Here is a 17333-nt window from a genome sequence, read left to right as displayed (position 1 = left end):
TGTCTAAATCTCATCTTTACTTTCTTTTTAATCCACAGGCTAGTTTTCTTTCCTTATCTTTTTTCCTGGGATAATTTCTAGCTCTGGTGAGGCTCTGCCTTTCCAACCCGTCCTGATTCCTGTGTTCCAGGCCCCTCACAAGATTCACTCCTGTATGTGTTCAACAGATGGACTCATTTAGAATCAGTCATAGAGCAGTAGAAAGGGGTGGGGAGGTCTTGAGTTTCTTTATAAGGAGATTGATGGTTATATACAGCCTGACATAACACTGAGGAATTGATTGTTACTCATCATAGAGCTAGAAAACTCAGGCCTCTGGATGCCATTTCAGGAAGGTAAATTTGTAAATGAAAAAAGAAATTCAGATATGTCTCACAACTGCTTCCTCATCCTTCCCATCGCCAGCCCATTGTTCTTTATGTTTTTAGAGACACTTAAGAGAAAGCAAAGGCAATGACAAAGACAGCTACTACTTTTGGTGTGCTCAGAAACATCATTTTTTTTGAGAAGAGAATACAGTTTATCATATCCTTCAATATTTTTACAAGAAGGAGGCTTCATTCATCTCCCCAGGAAAGGGGGCCTCAGAGAAAATGCTTTTCTGTGTCTGCCTGGTGGTAGGAGGGAGCCGATCAATTGGAAAGGCAGGGTGACTAAGCCTGGCTGCTATAATATGCTGTGCACGCCTGTGGTCCCTGCAGGGGGGCTGTGCACATAGACTCGGGGCCAGAATATACCATATTTTGCTGCATATTATGCGCACTTTTTTGGCTAGATTTTCGAGGGGAAAAATAATGCTACACACTATACATGAGTATAACGATTACATACCATGGGTATAATAATCACATGTATAATGTGTACAAAAACTTGGGTGCACATTACATGGCAAAATACAGTATGTGTTCCAAGCACTAGAGTTTTTCAGGGAGAAGGCAAGAAAGGACATTGGGTCCAATTTGCAATTTCTTACCACAGTTCATGGGAAGTCCTGCATTTGGTGGCACATTGGGCCCTCTTTCAGCAATCAATAAAGCCAACAGTAGGCTGGCAGACCTTGAAGATAACATTTTTCAGAACCCTCAGGGAAGGTGGGTGAGTGCCTACATCCCCCAGACTCCTGACAGTGAATGGCTCCTGGATAGCTTTGCTTGGGTGTTTCCTACATTCTTCAAGCTCAGTATGCCCCAAAGCGAGCTCCCCTCACACCTGTTTGTCCTTAGGTTTCCATCTTGGGGATTGGCCTCTATGCTCTTGGGGTACCCCAGGCTGACATTCTGGGTGTTAGAGCATAGGAAGCCTCCTTTCTCACCATCCCCTGCAGTGCCCCTCTGGTTGGCTGCACCCTGCTTATCACCCAGGTCTCAACTGGGATATCACCTTGGCCCAAGTCTTTGCTTACCCACCATTGTCCTAATTCTGCCAAAGTATGTTTACTTGATCATTTCTTTGCCTCTCCCACGAGACTTAAGCTCCTTGTAAGCAAGATCTGGGGCTTGTTGATCCTTGTATTGTATAACAGTGCTAGCATAGGGCCTGCCTATAGTAGCTGTTCAATAAATATTTTTTGGCTCAAGAAATATAGAGCATAGTGGTTACAAACCCAGCTTTAAGACCTGAGGCCTGGATTCAGACCCTGCTATTTGTGTGATCTTGGGTGAATTCCTTCTCAATTCTCAACTTCTTCACTAATAATATGGGGATAATAACTACTCCCTGGACTGTGATGATACAATGATATAATCCATGGGAAGCACCTAGAGCAACATATGACACATAGTGTTTTCTGTTTTTGCAGTATTTATTAATAATGTCATAATGCATTTATCTGTAATGGAAAGGAGAAGGCTATAAGAAAAAGTTGGAACTAGAAATCACAGATGTTAAGAACCTATAAAATGGGTTTGGAACAGGTGGGAGTTGTTTGGGAACTAAGATTTCTAGCTAGGGTGGTGAAAATGTAGAAGCAGATGGGATTACTCTGGGAAAGAATGAACAGGGATGGGTAAATGAGGCAGGAAACTGAAGACAGAACCTTCAAACATCCTACATCTGAGGGATAAGAGGAGTCAAAAGAACAGAAATAGAAAATTATAGTTGGAGATCACAGCTCATCAGATGCCAGGAACTGGTGTTTAAAAAGGTAGTCAAGGGCACCATGCTGAACAGAAGGTCTAGAGAAGACTAGAAGAGGCAGCTAGATCCTGGTAAATGGAAGAACAGTATTGCTCTTGGGGCCAAACCTTTTCAGCAGAGTCAGGAAGGAAGAGGAAATATATTCGGAAGATGCTGGGTTAGGGATGAAGTGGGCACACTAAGACTGGCTCTTGTTCTTTAGTGTTTTTCTGCAACACAGATTAGTTTGTGGGTAGGGGACTGATGTCAGCTTAATATGGGTATCATGGTTCACATTGAGGGGTGCCCCCCAGAATGTTAATAGCAGCTGCCTGATAGCAGCTGAAAGCGAAGTGCTCTAGCACAGCTGAATGTAGCAGCCTGGCGCTTAGGGAATGGGAAAACATGGTACCCAGTCTCCCTGGGTCTTATTTGGCTGATTGGTGCCTGCTCAGTCTGGAAGGGCTTTAAGGCCAGTCTTTGTGCATTCATTGACTAATTTTGTATCGCTTAGTTGTGGGAACCCCTCTGTTTACTCTTTCTGTCATGCTTGCCCTCTCCCTACCTTATATAAGGTAAAGAATAATACCTACTAGAGTGTTTCTTTTTCTGTTTTGTTTTGTTTGCTTGTTTTTTTGCTTTGGATAGCATGGACATTTTATTTATTTATTTTGGTTTTTAATTTAATCTTTATTATATGTTTTCCATTACCATTTAGTCCCCTTTTACCCCCTACCCCAGCAATCACCACACTGTTGTCTATATCCATGAGTCCTTTCTCCTTTTTGCTTAATCTTCCCACCCTCTCTCCTCCCCCTGCACCAGCTGTCATCTGCTCTCCCCATTTTCCTTGTTAGTTCAGTATGTTTATTAGATTCCACATATAAGTGAAATCGTATGGTATTTTCCTTTCTCTGACTGGCTTATGCCACTTAGCATAATGTTCTCCAGGTCCATTCATACTGTCCCAAAGGATAAAACTTTCTTCTTTTTTACAGCCCAGTAGTATTCCATTGTGTAAATGTCCCATAGTTGTTTTGTTCACTCATCCACTGATGGGCACTTAGGCTGCTTCCATATCTTGGTGGTTGTAAATAACACTAGAGTGAACTGAAGGATGCATATGTTCTTTTGAATTAGTGTTTTGGGTTCCTTCAGATATATTCCCAGAAGTGGGAATGCTGGGTCAAAAAGCAGATCCATTTTTAATTTTTTTGCGATATCTCCATACTGCTTTCTGTAGTGGCTGCACCAGTCTCCATTCTCGCCAACAGTACAAAAGGGTTTCCCTTTCTTCACATCCTTGCTGTCACTTGTTTGTTGATTTATTGATGATGGCCATTTTGACAGGTGTGAGGTAATATCTCATTGTGGTTTTAATTTGTTTTTCTCTGTTGATTCATGATGTTGAGCATCTTTTCATGTCTGTTGGCCATCTGTATGCCTTTCTCAGAGAAGTGTCAATTCGGGCCCTTTGCCCATTTTTTAATTGGTTTGTTTGGTTTTTTGGTTTTATAAGTTCTTTATAAGTTTTGGATATTAACCCCTTATCAGATGTATCAGTGAATATATTCTCCCAGTCAATGGGTTGTCTGTTTATTTTGTTGGTGGTTTTCTTTGCTGTGCAAAAACTTTTAAGTTTGATATGGTTGCATTTGTTTATTTTTTCTTTTGTTTCTCTTGCTCGGGGAGATGTATCTGATAAAATAGTCCTATGAGGAATGTTTGAGATTTTGCTGCCTATATTTTCTCCTAGGATTTGTATAGTTTTGGGTATAACATTTAAGTCTTTGACCCATTTTGAATTTATTCTTGTGTGTGGTGTAAGAAGATTATCTAATTTCATTTTTTGGCACATATGTGTGTCCAATTTTCCCAACACTTTATTAAATAGGCTATCGGTAGCCCATTTTATGTGCTTGCTTCCTGTGTTGAATATTAATCAACCATAAAGAAGTGGGTTTATTTCTGGGCTCTCTATTCTGTTCCATTGGTCTACATGCCTGTTTTTATGCCATTAGCATGCTGTTTTGATTACTATGGCCTTATAGTGTAGTTTGGTAACATGCGTCCTCCAGCTTTGTTCTTCTTTCTCAGGATTGCTGGTGCTATGTGGGGCCTTTTGTGGTTTCATATGCATTTTTGAAATTTTATTATAGATCTGTGAAGTACACCAATGGAATCTTCATAGAAATTGTGTTGAATCAGTAGATTGCTTTGGGTAGCATGGACATTTTAGTGTTAAATCTTCCTATCTATGAACATGGTATGTGCTTCCACATATTTGTATCTTTTCCAATTTCTTCAGTGGCATTTAATTTTTTGATTATAGGTCTTTTACATCTTTTCTTGGATTTATTCCTACATATCTTATTCTTTTTTCCTATTTTTCTATATTTTATTCTTTTTGAAGCAGTTGTGAATGGGATTGTTTTCTTAATTTCCCTTTGTTATTTTTTATTGGCATATAAAAATACAATGGATTTCTGGATATTAATTTAGTATCCTGCTACTTTGCTGAATTCATTTATCAGTTCTAGTAGTTTCTTGGTGGAATCTTTGGGATTCTCTGTGTACAGTATCATGTCATCTGCAAATAATGGCAGTTTTACTTCTTCCTTTCCAATTTGGATGTCTCATATTTCTTCTTCTTGTCTGATTGCTGTAGCTAGGATTTACAGTACTATGTGGAATAATAGAGGTGAAAGCAGGCCTTTCTGTCTTGTTTCCAATCTTAAGGGGAATGCTCGTAGTTTTTGCCCGTTGAGTATGATGCTGGCAGTGAGTTTGTCATATATAGCCTTTATCATGTTTAGGTATGTTCCCTCTATTCCCACATTGGTGAGAATTTTTGTCATAAATGGGTGCTGGATTTTATCAGATGCTTGTTCTGCATATGTTGATATGATCATGTAGTTTTTAAGAAAAAAATTTTTAATATATATTTTATTGATTATACCATTACAGTTGTTCTATTCCCCCCCTTCATTCCCCTCCACCCGCACACTCCCTCCCCCACCATTCTCCCTCCCTTAGTTTATAACCACGTGTCTCAAGTTCTTTAGATTCTATATTTCCCCTACTGTTCTCCCCCTCCCCCTATCTCTTTTTTACCTAATGTCTATGCTATTTTCTGTACCTTCTCCCCCCTTCTCCTCCTCCCACTCCCCTGTTGCTAACCCTCCATGTGTTCTTCATTTCTATGGTTCCACTCCTGATCTAGCTGTCCTCTTGGTTTGCTTTTGTTTTAGGTGTGGTTGTTAATAACTGTGAGTTTGCTGTCCTTTCACTGTTCATATTTTTCATCTTCTTTTTCTTATATAAGTCCCTTTAGCATTTCATATAATAAGGGCTTGGTGATGATGAACTCCTTGAACTTGACCTTATCTGAGAAGCACTTTATCTGTCCTTCCATTCTAAATGAAAGTTTTGCTGGATAAAGCAATCTTGGCTGTAGGTCTTTGGATTTCATGACTTGGAATACTTCTTTCCAGCCCCTTCTTGCCTGTAAGGTCTCTTTTGAGAAATCCGCTGACAGTCTGATGGGCACTCCTTTGTAGGTGACTGTCCCCTTATCTCTTGCTGCTTCTAGGATTCTCTCCTTCATTTTAGTCTTGGCTAATGTAATGATGATGTGCCTTGGTGTGTTCCTTCTTGGGTCCAACTTCTTTGGGACTCTCTGAGCTTCCTGGATTTCCTGGAAGTCTATTTCCTTTGCCAGACTGGGGAAGTTCTCCTTTATTATTTGTTCAAGTAAGTTTTCCATTCATGGCTGTTTCTTTCCCCCTTCTGGTACCCCTATAATCCGGATGTTGGAACGTTTAAAGATGTCCTGGAGGTTCCTAAGCCTCTCCTCATTTTTTTGAATTCTCATTTCTTCATTCCTTTCTGGTTGGATGTTTCTTTCTTCCTTCTGGTCCATTCCATTGATTTGAGTCCCAGTTTCCTTTCCATCGCCATTGGTTTCTTGTGCATCTCCCTTCATTTCAATTAGTTTGGCCTTCATATCTTCCTCTAATTTGTGACTATAATCAACCAGTTCTGTGAGCATCCTGATGACCAGTGTTTTGAACTGTGCATCTGAGAAGCTGGCAATCTGTTGGTCACTTAGAGTTATGGGCTCTGGGGCTTTGGGTTCTTCTTGCGCCATCTTTTGGGCTTTTTGTGCCTGTTAAGTAGCAGGATCGGAGCCCTAGGTTTTCACCAGAGCAGGGCAACTCAGTTGCTGGGTTGTGACGTTGTATGTGGGGGCGGGGTCAAAGAGGGACAATGGCTTCCCTCCGCCGCCTGCTGCCGCGACCCCCACCATCACTGCAGCCACCAACCGTCACCAGGCCCATGCGTTTCGTTCCAGTGCACGCTAGTGTGCCACCGCCATCAGCCCTCCACCACTGGGTTCGCCCCCTGGGGCCTATGTGGTCCGTCTCACTGTGCGCGAATGTGCGACCTTGGTCAGTCTGCCCCGCACCCCGACTGGTTCCGGGCTGCCTGCGCACCTAGGTCGGGGGATCTGTCCTGCCCGACCCAGCTCCGCTGCTGGCTCTGCCTCTCTTACCATCCCCGTTGAACGGTTCGTAGCTGTTGGACTTCAGTATAATTCCGTTTTCTGATCTTTGGGTGTGTCCTAGTTCTCCAAAACTTTTGTTGTATTCAAACTTGGTTGTGGGAGTAGGCACAGTGTTTCCACCTATGCCTCCATCTTGGCGGAAGTCCTCCTTGTTAATTTTTTTATCTGGAAGATCTATCCATTGAAGTCAAAGGGGTATTAAAATCCCCGACTATGACTGTATTTTTGTCAATTTCTCTCTTTGTTATGGTTTGGGGAGAGAGACCTGAGTCAGGAGGCCTTCCTTCCCTGCCTCATTTTTTTTGTCTTACCAGAAGAGATGAATTCAAATGAGAGACATATAGTGGTAATGAGACAGGAAGTTTATTTATGTAACACATATGAGCACAAAGCTGCAGGCAGGTACCCATCTAATATAAGTGCTCCACAGATAGTGAAAATAAAGTTGTAAGTGTGTTCGTAAGTTAGTGAGTTTGTTGTATACACTTGAGTCGACACTACAAGTGGGTATTTAGTTAATCTAAGTACGTCAGTTATTGAGGTTCAGGGGTTATATAACTGAGCTGGCTTCTAGCTTCCACTACTTCTTTCCATCGGGAATAATGTACAGCTACAAAGGCTTTCTTTCTCAGTTAGTAAAGGCTCTTTGTCTTAGTGAAATTGTTACAGAGGCCACCTTTCCAAGCATAGGCTCCCTTGTTTCTCCTGTGCAATTCCCGCTTGTGATGTTCAGTGAGATTGTTACGGAAGCCCCTTTTCTCAGCTGTCTCAAGGACTCTCCTATCTTCATGTGCTGTTTTGCTTGTAATGGTTTGTACACTTGACAATCTTACCAAACTGAACTCACGACTGCTGAGTTAATTGGTGAGACATGTTTCCCTTTTGCTTCTAGCCTCCTGTGTTAAGTTCTTTGTTAGATTGTAATGGCGAGGGCCCTGCTTTATTTCCCTTCTGGCCACTCATTCCTAGTTGCAACCTAATACCTTTATGTCCATCAAGATTTGCTTGACATATTTAGATGTTCCTATATTGGGTGTGTAAATATTTACTACAGTTATATCCTCTTGTTGGATTGTTCCTTTATCATTATGTAGTGTTCTTTGTGTCTTATTATAGCCTTGGTTTTAAAGTCTATTTTTTCAAATATAAGTACTGCTACCCCACCTTTTTGTTTCTTCTATTTGCATGAAATATCTTTTCCCATCCTTTTGCTTTGAGTCTGTGTGTATCTTTCAAACTGCAGTGGGTCTGTGGAAGGCAGCATATATATGGGTCTTGTTTTCCTATCCATTCAGCTACCTTATGTCTTGGTTGGAGCATTTAAACCATGTACATTTAAGGTGATATTTATAGATACATATTTAATGCTTTTCAATTTTACATTTTTCCCTTTGTTTTCTTTTTCTGTTTTTCTCCTCCTCCTCCCCCCTCCTCCCCCTCCCCCCTCCTCCCCCTCCTTCCCCCCTTCCCCTCCTTCCCCCCTTCCCCTCCTTCCCCCCTTCCCCCTTTAACATTTGTTGCAGTGCTGGTTTGGGATTAACACTCCTATATCTTTTTCTTGCCTTATTTCTCTTTTGATTTTAAATGTTAGCCTGTGGGTAAATTAGCATTGTTTGTAGGACCTTGCTTTTCATCACCTGGAATATTTTATGCTGCTCCCTTCTGGACTGAAACGTTTCTGTTGAGAGATCAGATGACAATCTAATTGGTTCTCCCTTGTAGGTAACTATCTGCTTTTGTCTAGTGGTTTTTAGGATTATCTCCTTGTCTTTACACCTTGTCATTTTGATTATGATGTGTCTTGGTACAGGGTTCTTTGGGTCCAAGTTGTTCAGGACTCTGAGCTTCCTGGATTTGTGTGTCTTTTTCCTTAACCAGATTTGGGAAATTTTCTATCATTATTTCTTTTAATAGGTTCTTGATCCCTTGCTCCCTCTCTTCTCCTTCTGTTATTCTCATGATGTAGATGTTGTTACACTTCATTTTGTCCAAACTGTCTCTTAAGCCTTTCTCATTTAAAAAATTTTTTTTCTTTTTACTGCTCTCCCTGGGTATTTTTTTCTACCTTGTCATCCAAATCACTGATTTGATCCTCTGTTTCATCTAACCTACTGTTTATTCCGTCCAATGTATTATTTATTTCAGATATTTTTTTATTTGTGAGTGGTCCTTTTTAAAGGTTTCTTTGTCTTCTCATGCTGTTGAGTATCCCTATAATCATTATTTTAAACTCTACCTGATAAGTAGCTTGCCTCCGTTTCATCTAGTTCTTCTGGAGAAATTTCTTGCTCTTTGAGTTCTGTTTCTTTGTCTTCCCATTTTGACTGCTTCTTTGTATTTTTCCCCTTAGTAGTTAATCTAATTAGGTGTTAAACTGATCAGCTGTTAAATGGATCAAGCTGTAATCAGCAGCCTGGCTTAAGCACCACAGGGTGGGGCTATTACTTCCCCTAAGGCTGATGCCATTCAGAGAGGAGTTCTCTGTTGAGAACTAATAGTTTGGGGAATGACTCAGCACAGAGATCCTAGAAGCTGTTTGTTCCTTCAGTTCTCTCCCCAGATCCCCCAACCCTAGAGTCTCCTCAAATCTCTCTAGGACACTCTGCCCTCCCTCTGCCAGAGCCCAGGGTAACTGGCTGCAAACACAATTTTCTCTGTTGGTCCTTTAAAAGGCTCTCTGCATCTCCAGCTGCCTCTCTCTGGCCAACAGAACCCCTACTACTTTTCATAGGTGGATGTTATCTGGGTTCCTTTCCTGCTCTGGTCTATAGGCTGGCAAGCCCATCTTGAGGTTCAGGACCCACACTTCTCAGGGGGAACCCGTCTTCTGCTGAAATACCCTCCAGAACTTCAGCTACCACCTGTGGGAGTCCTGCCAGCCCTCTCACACCTCCTCTGCACTCCCTACCAGTCATGAGAAGTGGTTTCATCTGTCTGTCCGTGGCTGTAAGGCTTCTCTCAAGCTAGTGTTCAGTTGATTATTCAGGATGATTTCTCCACAGCTTAGTTATAATTCCAGATTGATCTTGGGAGGAGGTTAGCATAACTTCCACTTATTCTTCCACCATCTTGGATCTCAATCTAGAGTGTTTTTTTTATTAGGAATTTAACATATTTTTAAAATTTCAGTGTTTTCTCTTTGATTATTGTTTTTGTTAGTCTTCGGATTAAAATGTTAATTTTCCCAACCCTATTTTTCCCATAAGCTTTGTTATTTTTAGTTTGAGTTTGTGGAGTGTTACTTTTTAGCAATATATATGTCTATTTAGAGAAGACATCCCTATGACTCCTTTTCCTGAGGTTCAGCAATGCTGGAAGAGGGATGGGAGGGAAGAACAGGGTCTATGAAAGGTTTTCCCAGTGATCAGTAGACCTGCCCATGCTTGGCTGCAACTTGGTGTAAATCAGTTTCCTCATCATGACTGTTTTCCTAAGTGCTCTTTATTATATATTTGGATGGTTATGGTTTTGCATTTTTATCTTATTGATTTTTTGTTGCAGTCTGAGCAAGGGTCCGAGGCTGAGCTACACTCCCAACTGAGCAGAGCCCCCTCCCAAGCTGCGGAGAGTAGTCCAACAAAGAAGGTAAGGCCAGCACAAGGGTGCCATTGTGGTGGCATTGTGAGCCCTCTCTTGGGCTTCTTGCCTCTGTTAGCACATCTACCGTTTTAAGGTTTTCGTGTCCTGATGTGAATGTTAATGACCCAGATTTCCTAGAAATTGGGTTCTTTGTGAAGATGGGATCCTGATGATTCCTGAGCTGGACATTGATGTTGCTGGCAGCTTGTACTTCCCCCTTCAACCTCCTAGCTAAATACGGTGGCTTTGCTGTTAGCAAGACTAAGAGCTGAGGTGGGGAGGGACATATGCCTTTAGCAGAACCTCACACACTGCCAAGCCTTTAGGAGCACCTTTTGGGGGTATGATTTGTCTCCCCACCTTTGTCTTGGTGCTGTGGTCCCTTCTGCATCTCAGCCCACTCACATTACTGAGTCCCAGTTCATTTGCTCCGTTAACATCACTCATTCATTGTGCTGTCCTTTCATCTTCTCATTCTCCTCTTCCCCATTTTCTCAGGCCCTTCTCTCAGGAAAGAGAGTGGGCCCTGGCTCAGGAACACAGGTGAAGCAGGTGCCTTCAAGGAAGCAGGCCAACGGGCTCCTTCCAGGAGATACCATGTAGTAACTGGGGGGTAGGAAAATGCTGAACATATGACTGAGACTGTTATAAACTTTAAAACTTAGAACATATTCCAAAAAGCATCAAAGCAAGACAAGAGCAAATTTTGTCTCCAAAAAGGCTCTGTGCTTTGAGATGGACACAGCATTTACAATAGTAAGGAAAGGAGGGTGGATGGGTCCCTGGAATCTGATTCCTATGCCCTTCCGGGCAACAAGAAAGAGGTAATAGTCTGCAAGCACCAAAAAAAAAAAAAAAAAGGAGGAAAGAAAGGCCACTGGAATCTGATGCCCATATCCCTCCAGCTTTTGCTAAGCGTTGAATCAGCCACGTATGCTTGGGTATGGACTTCCAGGAGAGCACATTCATGACCTCAGAGGAACATAGGGGTATTGGCATGATGGGGGAAACATCTATATGTTTAACATTTTGGGGGTTTTGTTTTCTTTTTAATCTATAGGACACACCATATTCTCAGCCTCCATCAAAGCCCATCCGTAGGAAATTACGACCTGAAAATCAAGCTGCAGAAAATCAAGAGCCTTCTGCCACTGTTGGTGGGCCAGCGCCTGCAGCAACTGTGAAACCCCATCCAACAGTCCAAAAGTAAGTAGAACAGATGAGTGACAGCAGCGTCAGAGACTTCCTTTTAAATCTTTATATATATGTATGTGTAGATATGTTTACATTTATACTCATACCATAAAAAGGTATGGTTTTTTGGATGCAGTCTTACCTTACTCATCTCTGTGATGGGTTTACCATTTTCCAGTCACACAGAAACAGGCTTCTAAGCTATAGGTCCTATCCTGACCCAAGGGGCAAGCGAAGACAAGACCATGGTGTATTTCAATTTGATTTCTTTCCCCTTCTCCCCTCGCTTCCACTCCATGTGCTGGGTCACATTTTTCTATGAAGAAGACAGTGATCTAACTGTCAGTTTTCCCTCTTTGGCTGTCTTATCTTATGTTTCTCCATGGAAAATAGCTCTAGTTTCATGACCCTCATGCCCAGCTTTCAGTAGATGTGGGATATGATTTCTTTAAAAAAATTTTAAGTGTATTTTTAATTACAATTGACATATGATATTATATTAGTTTCAGATGTACAACACAGTGATTCAACATTTATGTTTCTTTACAAGTAAGTCTAGTAATCATCTTTCACTATACTTAGTTTATTATGATGTTATGGACTCTTTTCCTCAATCTGTACTTTACATCCCCATGATCTTTTTAATCCCCATAAACTTTCTGTTGTTGATCATCTCAGCATAGAATCATCAACTGCAGTGTCTCTATATCCAGACATTGTAACAGACATTGTAACAGACATTGAAGGGTAGGTGGGCCGAGAGAACAACACTTTGGAGAAATAATCCTTTTACAAAGGCTTTGGCTTAAGAAGAGCTAGCACTTGCCTCAGTTTCCCTGTTGTGGAATTGAGCAAGGTGTTGAGGGCAGAAACCTGTTGCTGTGTATGACTTCAAGTGAGCCCTACTGATCACTAATGTAAATGCTCAAGATCCGCCGTGAAACTGGTCTAGAGACCGTGCAGGTCTCAGCAACTGCTGTGGATTTTCTCTTGCTTTCACTGTTGGGGAAAGAACAGCAACAGGGGTTTTCTCTTTTTAATTTTTCAATTAGAGTTGACATTGTACATCATTTTGTACTAGTTTCAGGTATATAGCATAGTGGTCAATCATATACTTTATAAAGTGTCCCCTCCTCCCCATATTTCAGTACCCACCTGGCACCATATATAGTTATTATAATATTATTGACTGTGTTCTCTGTGCTGCACTTTACATCTCCATGACTATTTTGTAACTGTAAAGCAACAGATTTTGTGGGTGTAACTTGCCCTTCAAGCCAAAGCCCCATTCTGAATCTGTGTAGCATTCTTTTTCAGAGGATGGTTTTGGTTTTGGTTTTTCCAAATGGATAGTGCCCTGCTGCCATCAGTGCTTAAAGGAAGTATATTTTGTCTATATAAGTCACTGAGAGCTTTCATCTTCCAGCCACCCCCAAGCCTAGGGCATGGATCTCTATCAGGGACAAACATGGCTGAACTTTCTTCCATGTAATTCCCTAGCTTTCAACTTTAATCTCTGCTTCACATTAATGATAGTCAGTGGTGGCTAGCTACAACATCCTCCAGAGTGGATTGGCAAGGCAGTTGGGAATGTTCACAAAGAGATCTTTTTCCTGTTCTTGTCTTTATTTGTTGTTTTGTAAACAGTTTTATGGAGATATAATTCATATAGCATACAATTCATCCTTTTCAGTGTACAATTTAGTGGTTTTTAGTATATTCACAAAGTCGTGCAGCCATCACTATGATCTAATTTTTGAATATTTTCATCACCCCCCAAAGAAAGAAATTCTATATCCATTAGCAGTCACTTCCCATTCTCCCCTCTCGTAAGCCACAGACAGCTACTAATCTACTTTTTGCCTTTATAGATTTCCCTGTTCTGGGCATTTTATGTGAATGGAATCATACATGTAGCCTTTTGTGACTAGCTTCTTTTATTTAGCATAATATTTTCAGGGTTCATCCATGTTGTAGCATCATGAATCAGAACTTAATTCTTTTTTTATTGCTGAATAATTTCCCATTGTATTGATAGGCCACATTCATCTATCCGTCCATCAGTTTATGGCCATTTGGGTTATTTATATTTTTCAGCTATTAAGAATAATGCTGCTATACTATTTGTTTACAAGTTTTTATGGGGACTTATGTTCTCATTTGTCTTCAGCATATACCTAGGGGTAGCTTTGCTGGTTCTTACAGTAAGTCCATGTTTTACAGTTTGAGGAATGGCCAAACTGTGTTCCACAAGGGCTGCAGTGTTGTGCAATCCTGCCAGTAATGTATGAGCATTCCAGTTTCTTCTTTGCCAGTGCTTGTTGTTTTTTTTTAAATTACACCCATCCTAGTGGATGTGAAGTGATATCTTATTGTGATTTTCATTGCATTTTCCTAATGACTAATTATGTCCAGCATTTTTCATGTGCTTATTGGCCATTTGTCTTACTTGAAGAAATGTCTACTCAGGGTCTTTGCCCATTCCTACATTGGATTGTTTATCATTATTTTTGAGTTATGAGTTCTTCATATATTCTGAATATAGGTACCTTATCAGGTATCTAAATTGCAAATATTTTCTCCAGTTCTGTGGGTTGTCTTTTCACTTTCTTGATGGTATTATTTGCAGCACAAAGGATTTAAATTCTGATGAAGTCCAATTTTTCCATTTTTTTCTCTTGTGACTTGTGCTTTTGGTATCACATCTAGGAAACTATTGCCTAACCCAGGTTTATGAAGATTTGTTCCTGTGTTTGCATCTAAAAGTTTTATAGTTTCAGGTTTTAGACTGAAGCCTATGATCAACTTTGAGTTCATTTTTGTGTATACAATGAGGAAGGGGTCCAACTTTATTCTTTTGCATGTGGATGTTCAGTCATCCCAGCACCATTTGTTAAAAGGGGATATTTTATCTGCTTGTTCAGTGACTATCCCTTACCACGATACTCTCTCATTGGTTAGGTAACCAGGTGGTGTCAGGCCAAGAGACTAGCACCCACCAGCAACATAAGTAGTGCTATAAATGGCAGGGAGTTAAGTTTTGGGGTCAGAGGACTTCATGCAACCAATTTTAGTTCCCAGACCAGTTTATTTTGGAGTGGTAAGAAGTGACTTAGCATTCATAATTTTTTAAGCCCCAAGGAGAGAGACAGCCAGGCACATGGTGGTTAGTCTATATGTGGTCTTTTCTCAACCACATAATTCTTTCCCTAATTCTGGGAAAGAATTAGGCTCTGATGCCCTTAGACGTCCATTGTCTGTAGTAAGTAGACCATGTATTCATCTACATTGGTCTTTACTATGTATCCTCTTTGAGAAAATTGAGAAAAGTCACAAATCATTTTCTTACTTCTGTAACACAACATTCGCTAACAAAGGCTAAAAAATAGATTAGTTGCAAAATCCTCATCAGCTCTTCAGGAAATGAACATCAGAACTGGCCTATTATAAGAAAGAAATTCTCCTTTACATATCATCATTGCCTACTTTATTTAGGGCAAAGGAACTGAGTCCAAGTTACAAGTCATATCATAAACAGATCTCAGATTGTATAATCATTAATAGCTGCCCTTAAGGACAAAAGTGGAGTTTTTCTGTAAAATCATTTGGCTTAATTGGCTTTCCCCCACATCTCATGTATCTGCTTAGCATAGACTTTGGAAGATAGGATGGTTTGAGCAGTTTGGAGTTATGTGATGTTGAGTGACAGTGCTATGACTAAACTTACGCCCCCTTCATGGCTTCTGCTCATCTATTTAACCCCAGGAGGTGTCCTGTACCACTTCAGGGAATCTCCAGCAGCCAGTATGGCAGTGTCTGTATGCCTACATGATGTTCTCAATGTGGTATAATATCAAAACCAGAAAATGGGCATTAGGACAGTGCATGTGTATATAGTTGACACTTGAACAATGTGGGGTTTAGGGTTATCAACCTACCCCCCATGAAGTCAAGAATCCATGTACAAATTTTTACTATCCAAAAACTTGGTGTCTGCAAAGGATTGGTTCCAGTACCCCCACACTACCCCCCACAGATACCAAAATCCACAGATGTCCAAGTGCCATATAGAAAATTGGTCAATCAGTGCATGTACTCAGTCTTTCAAATCTGTGGACTCCCAACCATGGATGAAAACCAATTCAGGTATTTATTGAAAAAATCTGCATATAAATGGGCCTGTGCAGTTCAAACCTGTGTTATTTAAGGGTCAACAGTAGCTCATTGTTATTTAATCACATGTGTAGAGTCTTGTAACCAGCACTGTAATCAAGATACTGGAGTTACACCTACTCTCTCTTCTCGGCCATTTCTTGCCCCTGGCAACCACTAGTTTTTTATTTCTATAGTTTTGTCATTTTGGTAATGTCATATAAATACAATCATACAGCCTTGGCTGGTGTAGCTCAGTGGATTGAGCGCAGGCCTGCGAACCAGAGGATCGCGGTTTGATTCCCAGTCAGGGCACATGCCTGGGTTGCAGGCCAGTTCCTCCCAGCAGGGGACCCAGGAGAGGCAACCGTACAATGATATTCTCTCCCTCTCTCCTCCCCTTCCCCTCTAAAGATAAATAAATAAAATCTTTAAATACAGTCATACAGCATGTGTCTTTTTGCACTTGGCATAATACCCTTGACATCTGTTCAAGTTGTTATATGTATCTCAATTAATACTGCTAAGCAGTATTCTATGGCATAGGTGTACTGCCATCTGTTTAGTCATTCACCTGTTGAGAGACATTTTGATTGTGTCTAGTTGGTTGAGTATTACAAATAAAGCTGCTGTGAACATCTGAGTATAGGTTCTTGTGTGTACATAAGTTTTCAGTTCTTTGGGATAGTGTTCAGGAGTGTGATTATTGGGTTGTGTGCTATGTCTAGGGTTTTCTTTTTTCTTTTTTTCTTTTTAAATTTATTTAGTTATTTTTCAAGTACAGTTTTCTGTCCATTACTCCCATCCCATCCCATCCCATCCCACCCCACCCACCCTGTGCTACCCTCTCCCTCCCATTTCCACCCTTCTTAGTTGTTGTCCATGTATCCTTTATATTTGTTCCTCTAAATCCCTCCCCTATTTCCCCTGAAATGCCCTCCCCTCTCCCATTTGGTCACTGTCCCCCTGGTCTCCATTTCAGTGTCTTTGGTTATATTTTGCTTACTTGTTTGTTTTGTTGTTTAGCTTCCTGTTAAAGGTGAGATCATATGGTATTTGTCCTTCAACACCTGGCTTATTTCATTAGCATAATGCTTTCCAGTTCCATCCATGCTGTTGCAAAAGGCAGGAGCTCCTTCATTCTTTCTACTGCATAGAATGGCATTGTGTATACGTACCATAGTTTTTTGATCTGTTCATTTACTGATGGGCACCTAGGTTGCTTCCAAATCTTGGCTATTGTAAATTGTGCTGCTATGAACATTGGGGTGCATATGTTCTTTGGGATTGGTGTTTTAGGGTTCTTAGGATACAATCCCAGCAGTGGAATTGCTGGGTCAAAAGGCAGGTCCAATTTTAGTTTTCTGAGAAAATTCCATACTGTTTTCCATAATGGTTGTACCAGTCTGCAGTCCCACCAACAGTGGACTAGAGTCCACTTTTCCCCACAACCTCTCCAGCACTTGTTGTTTGTTGCTTTGTTTATGATGGCCATTCTGACCAGTGTAAAGTGGTATCTCATTGTGGTTTTAATTTGCATCTCTGATAGCAAGCGATATCAAGCATCATTTCATGTGTCTCTGGATCCTCTGTATGTCCTCCTTGGAGAAATGTCTGTTCAAGTCCTTTCCCCATTTTTTAATTGGGTTGCTCATCTTCTTTGAGTAGAGTCAAGTGAGTTCTTTGTATATTTTGGAGATTAAACCTTTGTCTGAGGTATCATAGG

At 40.8% G+C, this 17333-nt stretch overlaps 1 protein-coding gene across 3 annotated transcripts in view; it reads left to right on the top strand.

Annotated features, from left to right (window-relative positions):
* Nucleotides 1–17333, top strand: part of REPS2 (RALBP1 associated Eps domain containing 2) — a 215782-nt gene that overhangs the window by 175718 nt on the left and 22731 nt on the right. For 2 of the 3 annotated variants that reach the window (XM_037046287.1, XM_037046288.1), the window contains exons 15-16: nucleotides 10184–10267; nucleotides 11322–11467. In XM_037046287.1, coding sequence (XP_036902182.1) covers nucleotides 10184–10267; nucleotides 11322–11467 — 230 coding nt within the window. The remainder of the gene's footprint in view (nucleotides 1–10183; nucleotides 10268–11321; nucleotides 11468–17333) is intronic. The other variant, XM_037046289.1, reaches the window with a different exon arrangement.

The sequence above is a fragment of the Sturnira hondurensis genome, unplaced genomic scaffold, assembly GCF_014824575.4.
Source record: "Sturnira hondurensis isolate 20B ecotype Veracruz unplaced genomic scaffold, ASM1482457v3 Scaffold0005220, whole genome shotgun sequence".
In the NCBI taxonomy this organism is placed as follows: Eukaryota; Metazoa; Chordata; class Mammalia; order Chiroptera; family Phyllostomidae; genus Sturnira; species Sturnira hondurensis.
Note: the sequence above shows the minus strand (reverse complement) of the source record. Positions and strands in the feature narration are given on the sequence as shown.